The sequence below is a fragment of the Mirounga leonina genome, unplaced genomic scaffold, assembly GCF_011800145.1.
Source record: "Mirounga leonina isolate KUSES-001 unplaced genomic scaffold, KU_Mleo_1.0 Mir_418, whole genome shotgun sequence".
In the NCBI taxonomy this organism is placed as follows: Eukaryota; Metazoa; Chordata; class Mammalia; order Carnivora; family Phocidae; genus Mirounga; species Mirounga leonina.
In genome coordinates this window covers 17,037,523-17,050,631 of record NW_023270739.1, presented here as the reverse complement: position 1 = coordinate 17,050,631, position 13,109 = coordinate 17,037,523, and the positions used below count along the sequence as shown (strand labels likewise).

At 37.2% G+C, this 13,109-nt stretch overlaps 1 protein-coding gene across 1 annotated transcript in view; it reads right to left on the bottom strand.

Moving 5' to 3' along the window:
- SLC5A8 (solute carrier family 5 member 8) overlaps positions 1–13,109 on the bottom strand; it is a 71,067-nt gene that overhangs the window by 9,227 nt on the left and 48,731 nt on the right. Inside the window, exons 11-12 of the mRNA XM_034987274.1 lie at positions 6,947–7,033; positions 3,609–3,814 (exon numbers count right to left, since the gene is read on the bottom strand). Of these exons, the coding sequence (XP_034843165.1) occupies positions 3,609–3,814; positions 6,947–7,033 (293 nt within the window). The remainder of the gene's footprint in view (positions 1–3,608; positions 3,815–6,946; positions 7,034–13,109) is intronic.

The window sequence follows — 13,109 nt, the reverse complement described above, 5'->3', positions numbered from 1 at the left end:
GTTAAGCGACTGCCTTCGGCTCAGGTCATGATCCTGGAGTCCCGGGATCGAGTCCCGCATCAGGCTCCCTGCTCAGCAGGGAGTCTGCTTCTCCTTCTGACCCTCCCCCCTCTCATGCTCTCTCTCTATCTCATTCTCTCTCTCAAATAAATAAATAAAATCTTAAAAAAAAAAGTCAACTGATGAATGGATAAAGATGTGGTACATATACACAATCGAATGTTACTCAGCCATAAAAAAGAATGAAATCTTGTCATTTGCAACAATGTAGATAGAGCTAGAGTATATTATGTTAAGCAAAATAAGTCAGCCAGAGAAAGACAAATACCATATGATTTCACTCATATGTGGAATTTAAGAAACAAAACAGATGAACATGGCGGGGGGAAGAGAGAAGCAGACCATAAAACAGACTCTTAACTATACAAAACAAACTGAGGGTTGCTGGAGGGGAGATGGGTGGAGGGATGGGTTTAATGGGTGATGGGCATTAAGGAGGGCACTTGTGATGAGCAATTTAAGTGATGAATCAATAAATTCTACTCCTGAAACTAATATTACACTATGTGTTAACTAACTGAAATTTAAATAAAAACTTGAAAGAAAAAAAAAAAAAGACTGATAAGTTGAACTTAATTAAAATGAAGAAATTCTGACCACCAAAAAGTATCATTAAGAGAGTAAAAATGCAACCCACAAAGCAGGAGAAAAATATTTCAAAATATATTTTGTACCTAGACTATATCAAAAAGTCCTAAATAAATAAGAAAAAAACTGAGAATCCATTTAAAACTGGATTAAAGATTTCAATAGCTGGTGCCTAGGTGGCTCAGTCAGTTAAGCGTCTGCCTTTGACTCAGGTCATGATCCCAGGGTGCTGGGATCGAGTCCCACCTCAGGCTCCCTGCTCCATGGGGAGCCTGCTTCTCCCTCTACCTCTCTCTGTGTATCTCTCATGAACAAATAAATAAAATCTTAAGAAAAAAAAAGATTTCGGGCGCCTGGGTGGCTCAGTTGGTTAAGCGACTGCCTTCGGCTCAGGTCATGATCCTGGAGTCCCTGGATCGAGTCCCGCATCGGGCTCCCTGCTCGGCAGGGAGCCTGCTTCTCCCTCTGACCCTCCCCCCTCTCATGTGCTCTCTCTCTCTCATTCTCTTTGTCTCAAATAAATAAATAAAATCTTTAAGAAAAGAAAAAAAGAGATTTCAACAGCCAAGTCGCAAAAGTAAATATCCAAATGGAAATGGCCAAAAAACATATAATAAAAAGGTATTGAATGTAATTAATCATAAAGGAAATGCAAATTAAAACTACGACGAGCTATCAGTATATACCCATCAAGCACTGGGAACTTAAAGAATAAAAACTAAATGTAGGTAATGGAAACATGGTATCTAGGCAACCAAAGGGTATTTTGTTTCATCTTCAGCTGTGTAGTTTACTTCCTTTGTACTCTAGGGACACTGAACTATGTATGATTTCCTAAGATACCATGTGGCTTCAGACCTTCATGCCTTTGCATATACTGCTTCTCCACTGTGCAATATACACTTCTTTCTGTCCCTTCTGCCCAACCCTGTTCACCTGATTAATTCCAGCTCACGTAATCCTCCCCTTAAGGTTTCCTTGACTCCACCAGGAAGAGTTAGGCTCCTCATCCCTCTGGCTCTCTTGATCGCCTATGAATACTACCTACCACAGGGTATTGTTTAAGTGTTTATTTTCTTGTCCAACTTCCCTTCTGGTCATTTTGTGACTTTCCAGACCCTCTCCTTCTAGCCAACCTCTGTATCCTTCAATTAGTACTACCTCTCTAAAGTCTTGATGCTAATCATTCCAACTTTGTTTATATCCATTCTTTTAACAGATATTTATCAAGTCTTTATTACTATTTACCATGTGCTAGTTTTATACTTACTGTGCTTACTGAATTAATTGTTTTGTGTATATTAGCACACTCTCTCCATATAGACTATAACTTCCTGGAAGGCAGGAACCACAGTGAATAAGAGGTGAAGACTTTCTTGGGATACTACATAAATGGCCAGCCCAGAGCTGAGTATATAGTTCATTCTTAGAAATTCTTGTTTATTGGGGCGCCTGGGTGGCTCAGTCGTTAAGCGTCTGCCTTCAGCTCAGGTCATTGATCCCAGGGTCCTAGGATTGAGTCCCACATCGGGCTCCCTGCTCAGCAGGAAGCCTGCTTCTCCCTCTCCCACTCCCCCTGCTTGTATTCCCTCTCTTGCTATCTCTCTCTCTGTCAAATAAATAAAATCTTAAAAAAAAAAAAAAAGAAATTCTTGTTTATTACCTGTTATTTTACAAATAAGCTAACATGTAAAAGTAATTATTATGGTACCAGGCACATACTAAATTTGTTTCAGCTAATTTATTTGTTTCAGAATCAAAATAACTATTTTGCTCCAGACTCTTTAATAAAGAGATTTATACAATCAGGACAAATGCTAAGCAAAATTGTGAAACAAGAAGTATATCCTGAACGTCCTCCCATGTACCCTTTTATTATTTTTTTCTCCCTTTCTGACTCAAACAACTACCCTCTCCCCACAAACATTAGTGTGTTCATGCTTGTCCAAACTGCTTCTGGCATTTCTCTGCCCCTCACCCCATGGCACCCCACCTAGTCAAACCTCCCCCAAATATGCCTCAGGCTCTGGAACTACCTTTTCTCTCTACTCATGCAGCATTTACCAGCATTGAACTTCCATTGGCAAGCATTCTCATAGTTGGGTTTTGTTTGGAACATGAATCACTAATAATAAGTCACATTCCTTCTCTCAGGAGTGCGTCCAGTTTAAAAGGCAGCCATCATGTCTTGACCCAAAGCGGATGAGTCTTTAATGGTTTCATTCTAGGAAAGCTGGAACTGGGAGCAATAATTTAGGGGCAGCAACCTCATCTTTGTATTCCTTGAATATCTCCAAGGGGTTTATGCTTTAAGGCTAGACATTTAATTGTCCACTAAAGAAAGTCTTGCCCTATGTCCACTATATTATAGAACACTCACCTACCCATAGATCTACATCATTTCATTAAATCAGATGAAATAAGGATCCAGAGCCCAAAATATACTGCATACAGAAAACTCTACCAAGTGAGTTGATCACAGCTGCAGTCCATTGCCAGTGCTCTAAAGATCAGGAATTTTTAAATCTAAACAAATAGGAATGATCTAACGTATTTAGATGATTGTAGCTTTTAGACTATAAAGGCTATACTTCAAAACCTATATAAGCAACGTTTCTTTTATAATTTTGCTTTTCATTTAAAACATTTTTAGTTCACAAAGCTGATTTTTCATTCAACTAGAGCTGATATTCTGGTAGCATTTACCCATAATAGAATTTTTTTTTTATTATTCAAGTCTTCTCCAGATCTGTGAGGCAGAGGTTTCTACCAAAATTAAGAACATACAGTAATTTTTGTTGTTTCCAAACAAAATATTATAGCCAGAAAGCCACAAGGCTCTACCCATTTCAGAATTAGGGAAAATCACAGCACTGTAGGCAAGACAAAAAGCAACTGGGGTTCTCTACCTGTCACATCCATTTCTTTAAAATATGACATTATAAAGCTTAATTCAATACCTTCCCACACTGTGTACTTGAAAAGCACTAGTAGAAAATGGCATTTCTGTGGTTGTCACCCAATTTGTCACATTGTATGTGCTGTTACAGCCATAGGTTTCAAGGCTTAGTGGCATAGTTCTTTCAGGCAGTGGAGGATAAAGTTGAGCTCCAATTCCGACCCACAAAGAAACAGCAAATCCAGCCATCAGGCCAACAAGTGCTCCCTGTAAAACAAGAATGCTTTTAAAAGAAAAATAATATAGTTTTCTTTGAGATAGAAATTAACATCAGAAGATTAAGCTCAGCATGGTCCAAGCCAGATTTACCATCTTCTCTCCTAAAAGCATTCTCTCTCCCAAGATCCTTGCTTCTTGTCAAGGGTGGTGTGGGCCACTGGACCCTCAGCTCAGAGCCCTGGGGACTCAGTAACTCCATTCCCTTTTCATATCCCTATCTCACCCTGCTCATTTTTCTTTTTGTCAATCTCATAATTCCATCCCTTCTACTCTGTTTCCATGGCTAGCACTCTGTTCTGGCCTCCTCCTCTCTTCACACCCAAAGAACTACAACAATCACATGGTTGACCCCAGGCCAATTGCCCCCTCTATTTTTGCTTAATCTGTGAACAAATGGTATGCCAAATGAACAACAGACTATGAAGGGGAAAGCAGACACAGAGTTCATTTCCATACTTAACAACATGCATGATTGTAACTGTGCTTCAGGGTAATTAGAGAGGAAATAGGAAGCAGTGTTCACAAATGACTGCAATGTTGCATACAACCACACCAAGTATTTCTAAAGAGAAGAAGAGATGTCCCCTCTGAAGACATTTGGTCTTTGGAAAACTTGGGTTCCCCACTTCTGTTTTTCACCAGCAGTCCAGGTGTTCTGCTGGACCTTGAATGATTTAAGCCCTAGTTCCAAACGAATGGGCCAAAAGCAAACCTCAAGCTGGTAGGCCTCTTCTTCTGTGGTGAAAACTTCCCCCTTCTTTTAAGAATACTGACCAGACAGAGCAGCTTTTGCCTTGGGCTCACCATAGAGAAGACAGGGGAGAATATTTGAAGTAAGGGGAAAAACGTAAGCAAAATCACAGGGCAGGAAAAAAGAATGGTGTGTTGATGGGTTAAGATGAAGGCTGATGACAAGATCAGATGATTTATGTTGGGGACAAACACTATGAGCTCTTTCATTAAGCTGTGAACCTTGAAAGCAGAATTAGATATTTTTGGTTTTGGTACCCCAGCACCTACAGTGCTGGACATATAGCAGGCATGCAATAAATATTTTTTCAATAATATGAGGTTGGAATAGTAGTGTGGCCAGCTGTTGACAGCCCATACTTGCTTATTCTCAGCATTGTACATGGCTTGATCAAAAATCCACAAAATTATAAAGCCCATGAGGGCAGAAATATTCAGTGTTCTTTATTCCCAGGACAGTGCTTAGCTCATAAATATTCAATGAATGAAAATGAGAGGAAGGGGGGGAAGGAGGGAGAAAATGAGGGAGGATGAAAAGCAACGGAAGATAAGGAGAGAAGGAGAGGAAGGGAGAGAAAGATGTAGGGAGAGAGGAAGACAGGGAGTCCATTCCAAAGCAAGAGTAGATATTCTGCTAATAAAAAATGTGGGTACTGTAAAAAGAGGTACCTCCTATGACAGGAGTAATAATATCATACTTCTCCTGAGAAAAGGTTATGTGGGACCTAGTCTGCTACAGCTTTTCTGAAGGCAACCCACGGTAGTAGTAAATGTCAAAAACCAAGTCAGTCTTTCTTAATATTTCAGACACTCAACAAACCACTGTGCATTTCATAATGCAGAGTCTAATCAAAGCTTCAACATTCCAAGGTAGATACAAACTATTCTTTCATTGTGATTAATTTCTACCAAACTAGCTTTTCATATGATACTTCATTGACAATTATTTTTTTGAGAATAATAATTATTATTTTAAATATTTTATTTATTTGACAGAGAGAGAGAGAGAGCACAAGCAGGGACGTGGCAGGCAGAGGCAGAGGGAGAGGGAGAAGCAGGCTTCCTGCTGATCAGGGAGCCTGACACGGGGCTCGATCCCAGGACCCTGGGATCATGACCTGAGCCGAAAGCAGACGCTTAATTGACTGAGCCACCCAGGCTCCCTGAGAACAATTATTTTTTTAAAAAATTTTATTTGAGTACAGTTGATACACAATGTTACATTAGTTTCGGGATACAACACAGTGATTCAATATCTCTATACACTATGCTATGCTTACCACAGGTGTAGCTATCATCTGTTAAGAATTATTTTCCTTAAGAATTGTTATTAATAATAATGGTAATAGCCCTTATTAGTAGCTGCCTTACCAATCCCTAATGCTTCATGAAGAAAATGGAATTCTAAATGCAAAGTCATGGTTCTGCTTTTATTCAATGTCTGCATGAAACAACCATATATACATTATCAGTTTTTCCTGGACTTCAGCTTACAGCAGGACTGACCCTGTTTCTCCTGGCTTTCAGAGAAATAATTTCAATTTAATTTATTCCAAACAAAATTTAGTACTTCAAAGCACAGAAATGTCTCTGTAGAAAAGAGATATTACCTCATTCTGGATACCATTCCCAATTATGATCACCCCTTTGGGGCCAGAACCATGATATTGGAACTACAGCTTTAAATATCAGGAATATAAACTCTCTGGTCAAGGTGGTGAAACACTTATCTTATTGCTTCTCTTTGCTGTACTCTGGCTATTCACAGGTATCCTCAGCTCTTTTTCCCTTAAATCTTTTCACATCTGAGCCTGTTGATCTCCTTTCCTTAAATCCTAGTGATTTTCAGAGGTAGAGTTTAGTGACCTCTGAAGCTAATAATATACTATATGCCAATTAATTTACTTTAAATTTAAAAAAATGTTTCTAGAAATCCTAGTGATTTTCAAGAGGGGCAAAAAGATAAATGCACAAAAAATGTTGCTCCTTTAGTTATATTATATGCTATTCATAATATATACTATATATAGTGTACAATATAATATATATTGTTTCATAATATATATCTTTTAGTTATGTTATATATTCTATATTATATGGTTAGTTATATAATTATAATATTATGATTTAGCTATATAATATTTATAATATATATTATTTTGGCAGTTTCCATTTAGTTTCATATATGCAAAGTCCCAGTGCATAGCACTTTACTTTATACCCCAGCAAAGACAATATGAGTAATTTAAGTCATCAAGTCACTAATGACAGATATCAAAGGAACTATATCTTTCCAATTGAGAAAAAACTATAGAGCTGCTATTATAGTTGGGAAAGTAAGCTTTACACATACTTACTCTTTATACTTACAATTGAGTTGGCAAAGGGAACCAAAATGCCCAAAGCAAACAAGCCCAGAAGTGGTCCACCAACCATGCCAAATATGCTGAGTGCTGCCTAAATAAATAAATAAATAAATAAAGTCAGGAACTAGCAATCTCAAATACCAAATTAAAGTGTTTCAAAGTAATTTCATCAGAATGAGGATTTGAAGTAATCAATCTCTTCCTGAAAATCATGGCAACCTTTTAATTGGCAAATAGGTAATCAGAACTTGAATGCTTCTGTTTCTCTGTCTCAACTATTCATCTGTTCATGGAAAAATGCAAAAGCTGAAAATCCCAAGAGATGTGAGTTCCTAATAAGCCAATGGATAATTTTTAAGAGTGGATAGAACCATAAAAGAAGGATTAGAGGACACCTTGGTTTATCTACAGAGTAAAGGGGCTTGATAACAGAATAACTAAATCAAAGAAAAAATATCAAGTCAAGAAAAATTTTATAGAATATAGATGGCAGTCCTACGTTAAAAAAAATAAGAAGCCTACCTTGTGGACTAGGGAAAGGAGTGTGGATGGAGATGACAAATAACTAGTGTTTGAGGAGGATATGGGTTCAGAATGTAATCCTAGGGAGTCATTTCATAATTTCTCTCGAACCAAAGCCCAATAGGAAGGAAGACAGACTTCACTGCAAAATGTGAAATAAGTCACATGGCCCATGAAGCAGGCTATGATGGTGTGACTTGTGGAGCCAGTTTTGGAGGCACAAAGAATATATCCCAAAAAAAGGTCTGTCTCAGGAAATAATACTTTGGTTAGAAATGAAGCAAGGAAGAACTGGCTTGGAGTTATGGTGACCCTACTACAACACCTCAATGTATATACTCAGGCCAGAGTTGATATATGAAAAAAAGGGGACTCAATCACAATAATAGTTATAATCAATAATGCAGACTATGGAGAAAAGCACATTCAGAGGAGTTTTGTTGATTTGGCTTAGATGTGCTAGATAAGCTTAGAGCTTCTGGACATCATTCATTCATTCATATAATCAGGAGGAGATCAAACTATTTTAACAACTGGTATGCCACAAGCAAACAAACCAGAATGGACCCAAGCTTTAGATCTAAAGCAGGAGTTTGGAGGACCTGCTTTGCTCAGCATTGACCTTCAACTTTCTGGATCATGGGGAGGTCCAGGGGTCCCAGATAGCTATGACAAAACTGCTTCAGTAATTAAGACATGCTCGAAATAAATGAAAAAATAGGTCTTAGAAAAAAATAGAAGGTCTCAGCAAAAATATAGCAGATATAAAGAACCAAATGGAAATTTTTAGGACTGAAAAATACTAACTGAAATAAAAATCTCAATAGATGGGCTCAACAGCAGAATGGAGGAGAAAGAGGAAAGAATTAGTGAACTGGAAGATAGGCCAATAGAAATGACCCAATCTGAACAACAGAGAGAATATTGACTTTAAAAAAATGAAAGGAGTGCCCAGGGTCTGTGCAAGTATAACAAAAAATCTAACATTCATGTCATCAGAGTCCTAGAGGAGAAAAAGGGTGAGGCCAAAAAGTACTCAAAGAAATAATGTATGAACTTCCCAAATTTTACAAGAAATATAAACCTACAGATTCAAAAGCCGAGCAAACTCCAAACAGGACAAACCCAAAGAAATACATGCCAAGGCACATTGAAATAAATTTCTGAAAATTAACAACAAAGACAAAATTTTAAAAGTAGTCAGAGAAAAATGATACCTTGCCTGCATGGGAAAATAATTACAGTGGCAGCAAAATTTTCATCAGAAATAATGGAGGCCAGAAGAAAGTGGCACATACTTTTCAAGAGCTGGATAAAAAGAACTGCTAACTCAGAATCCTATACCCAAGCAAAAATATCTTTAGGAATAAAGGGGAAATCAATACATTCTCAGATGAAGGGAAACGAAGATAATTTTTTGCCAGCAGACCTATCCTAAAAGAATGGCTAAAGAAAGTTTCTAAACAGAACAGAAATGATAAAAAGAAGGAACCCTGGAACATTAGGAAGGAAGGAAAAATACAATAAGTGAAGATATGGCTAAATATAATAGGCTTTCCTTCTCCTCTTGAGTTTTCTAAGTTATATTTGATTGTTGAAACAAAAATGATAACACTGCTTAATGTAATTCAAAATGTATGTAGAGTAAATATTTGACAACTGTATTAAAAACTGGGTAAACACACATAAAGGGAGGTAAGGGTTCTATACTGTACTCAAACTGGTAAAATGACAAAACAAGTAGATTTTGTTATGTTTATATAACGTAATACCTAAAGCAACAATTGAAAATGCTATTCTAAGAGGCAAACTCAAAACAGATAAATAAAAATGGATTCTAAAAAATGTTCATGTATCCTATAGAAAGGTGGGGGGGGGAGAAAATAGAAAGAACAAACATAAAACAAAAAATGGCAGACTTACACCCTAACATACCCATAATTACAGTAAGTGTAGAAGATGTTCTAATACATCAATAAAAAGACAGAAATTGGCAGGGTATATTTAAAAACATGGCCCAATCATATACTGATTGCAAAAAACTCATTCAAAATATAATGATTAGGCAAGTTCAAAGTAAAAGGATGAAAAAAGGTGTATCATGCAACCATTAGTCAAAGGAAAGTAACTACATTAATATCAGATAAGTTAGACTTTAGATAAATAAAATTATCAGAGAGAAACATTATATAATGACAAAAGAATTAGTTCACCAAGACATAGAAATCTTAAATATATATGCACCAAGTGAGAACTTCAAAATACATGAAATAAAAACTGATAGAACTAAAAGGAAAATAGACAAATACACAATTATAGTTGAGAATTCACCACTCCACTCTCACCAATTTGATAAAAACAACGAAACAGAAAATCAGAAGATATAGAAGAACTCAATGACACCATCAATGAACAGGATCTAATTGATACTTCTAGAACACCACACCTAACACCTAAGAATACACATTCTTTTTAAGTGCCCATGGAACATGTACCAAAATGCCATATCCTGGGCTGTAACATAGACCTCAACAGATTTAAAGAATTAAAATCATACAGAGTGTGCTCTTTGACCACATTGGAATGAAACTATAAATCAATAGCAGAAAAATAACAGGAAAATTTCTAAACACTTGGAAACTAAGTAACATACTTTTAAATAATTCATGGGTCAAAAGGACATCTCAAAGGAAATTTAAAAATACAAAATATGATAAGTTGTGGGACACAGCTAAATTAATGCTGACAGGGAAATTTTTAGCAATTAGTGCACACACTATAAAAGAGGAAAAGTCTCAAATCAATAATCTAAGGTCTCATGTCAAGAACAGCAAAATAAACCCAAAGCAAACAGAAGAAAAGAATAAAGATAAGAACAAAAGGCAATAATTGTAAATAGAAAAACAATACAGAATATCAGTGAAATGAGAAGATAGTTTTTCAAAAATATCAATGAAGTTGACAAACCTCAAGCAAGACTGAAAGAAAAAAAGATAAAATTACCAATATTAGGAATAAAACAGGCAATAACACTACAGGACCCTGCAGACACCAAATGTATAATACTATCAACAACTCCACACACACAAATTTTACAACTTAGATGAAATGAACCAATTTCTTGAAAATACAAACTATCATAATTCACTCATTATGAAATAGATCATTTGAATAGCCCTATAACTTATGGAAATTTAATTTTTACTTTTAAAACTTCCAAAAAAGGAATACCCAGGCCCAGATGGTTTCACTAGAATATACTACCAAACATTTAAATCATTAACACCAATTTTATACAAGCTCTTTAAGAAAACAGAGAATAATTCTTCCCACTTTATTTTATGAAGCTAGAATGACTGTGATACCAAAACCAGACAAAGCTATTACAAAAAAAAAAAAAAAGAACTATAGACCAATATTTCTCATGATGTAAAAATCCTTAACAAAATATTAACAAATAGAATTCAGAAATATTTCAAAATAACTACACACCACGACCAAGTGAAGTTTATTCCAGGAATTCAAGGCTGGTTAAGCATTTGAAAATCAATCATGTAACTGATCATGTCAAAGGACTAAAGAAGACATCATATTACCATATCAATCAATGCAGAAAAAGCACTTGACAAAATTCAACATTCATCCATAATAAAAACTCTCAGAAAGATAGAAAATAGGGAAATAGGGGATTTCCTCAACTTTGTAAAGGGCATCTACTAAAATCTTACAGCTAACATTATATCTAAGAGTGAAAACCTAAATCCTTTCCTCATCCAGACTGGGGAACAAGGAAAGGGTATCTATTCTTACTACTCTTATTAAACATGATGTGGAAGTTGAAGCCAGTGCAATAAAGAAATAAAAGCTATACATACAGATTGGAAAAAAAGAAATAAAACTGTCCCTATTTGAAGATGACGTGATTGTGTAGAAAATCCCAAGAACTAATAAGTAAATTCAGCAAGGTCTCAGGATACAACACAAATATACAAAAATCAATTGTATTTCTATATATTAACAAACACATGGACACCAACATTAAAAGTACAATATCATTCATAATCACTTAAAAAATTAGATACTGGGATAAGGAGGGAGATGGTGGCAGGGTAGGAGGAATCTAGACTCCCCTTGTCCCATGAATACAACTAGATAACTATCAAGTCATCCTACATACCCCAGAAATTGACTTTAAGACTGGCAGAACAAACTCCACAACTAAAGGTAGAGAAGAGGCCACATGGCAGAAAGTAGGAAGTGTGGAGACATAGTTTGGGAGAGAAACAGATTGTGGCCACTGTGGTAGGGAGAGAGCTGTGGTCCCAGGCAAGGGTAAGAGACAGACTAGCACACAGGGGAGTGCACAGGGAAGACGATTCCCAACAGCAATTGGCTTGGAAAGTGAGAGGGGCTGAACTTCACGAGTTCTTGCAACCAGCAGGGCTTAAAGCCTGGAGTTTTAATGGTCAGTGGGCTTGGCTCAGGAGAGCCCAGGGGCATTGGGGCTCCTCTTGGAGAGAAAGCAGAGCAAATAGCCTGTGGACATACAGCATGGAAACAACAATCTGAAGAGTGCCTGGGGCACAGAGTGGGGAGGTTATTTGCTCTTCTTGGAGCATGTCCCAGAGAGGCAGCATTCATGGAGAGACCCCTCCAGGAACAAAGATAACTGGACTCCACTGCCCCTCAGCATAAGCACAGAGCTACCTGTGGGAACCAGTACAGTGCTGACACTCACTACCCAACTTGCTTACACCAAGACCCATCCACTCCAGTGGAACTGCCCATCTCAGTCATGCTTGCCTCAGTCCCAGCACAGTGGGCCCTCTCTCCCAGAAGACTGGCCCAAACCCCTGCTCACACCACGTCTCCCTATCCACGAATTCTGCAGGGCTTCAGTTCTGGCAGCTGTGGCAACAGGACTCATTTCATAAGCAGACCAGAGTACACCTAGTTAAAATTCCCCACATTCAGGTCGGGAAACAAATACTGCTCACAGTAGGCAAAGAGAGCCTCCACAGACAATTGGCCTGAAGGATAAAGTGGCCAGGACACAATAGCAGAGTGCATGCAACACGGAGAAGCAGGCAGAGAGACTTAGACAAAAGAGAGGGTAGAGGAATTTGTCTCAAATGAAAGAATAGGACAAGGCCACAGCTAGAGATTTAAATGGAACAGATACAAGTAACATGTCTGATAGAGAATTTAAAGTAATGATCATAAAAATACTTGCTAGACTTGAGAAAAGGCTGGAAGGCACTAGTGAGACCATTAACATGGAGATAAGAATAATATAGCAGAGATAAAGGGCCCAATAAACAAAATCAGAAACATGCTGAAGGAATGAACAGTAGGCTGGAAGAAACACAGGAACAAATCAATGACCTAGAATACAGAGTAATGAAAAGTAATCAAGCCGAACAAAAGAGAGAGAAAAGGCTTATGAAAAATGACAACAGACTTAGAGAACTCAGTGACTCCATCAAACACAGTAACATTTATATTATAGGAATCCCAGAAGAAAAAGAGAAAAGAAGGCAGAAAATTTATTTGAAGAAATAACAGCTGAAAACTTTCCTAATCTGGGGAAGGAAACAGATATCTAGATCCCAGAGGCACAGAGAACCCCCAACAAAATCAACAAA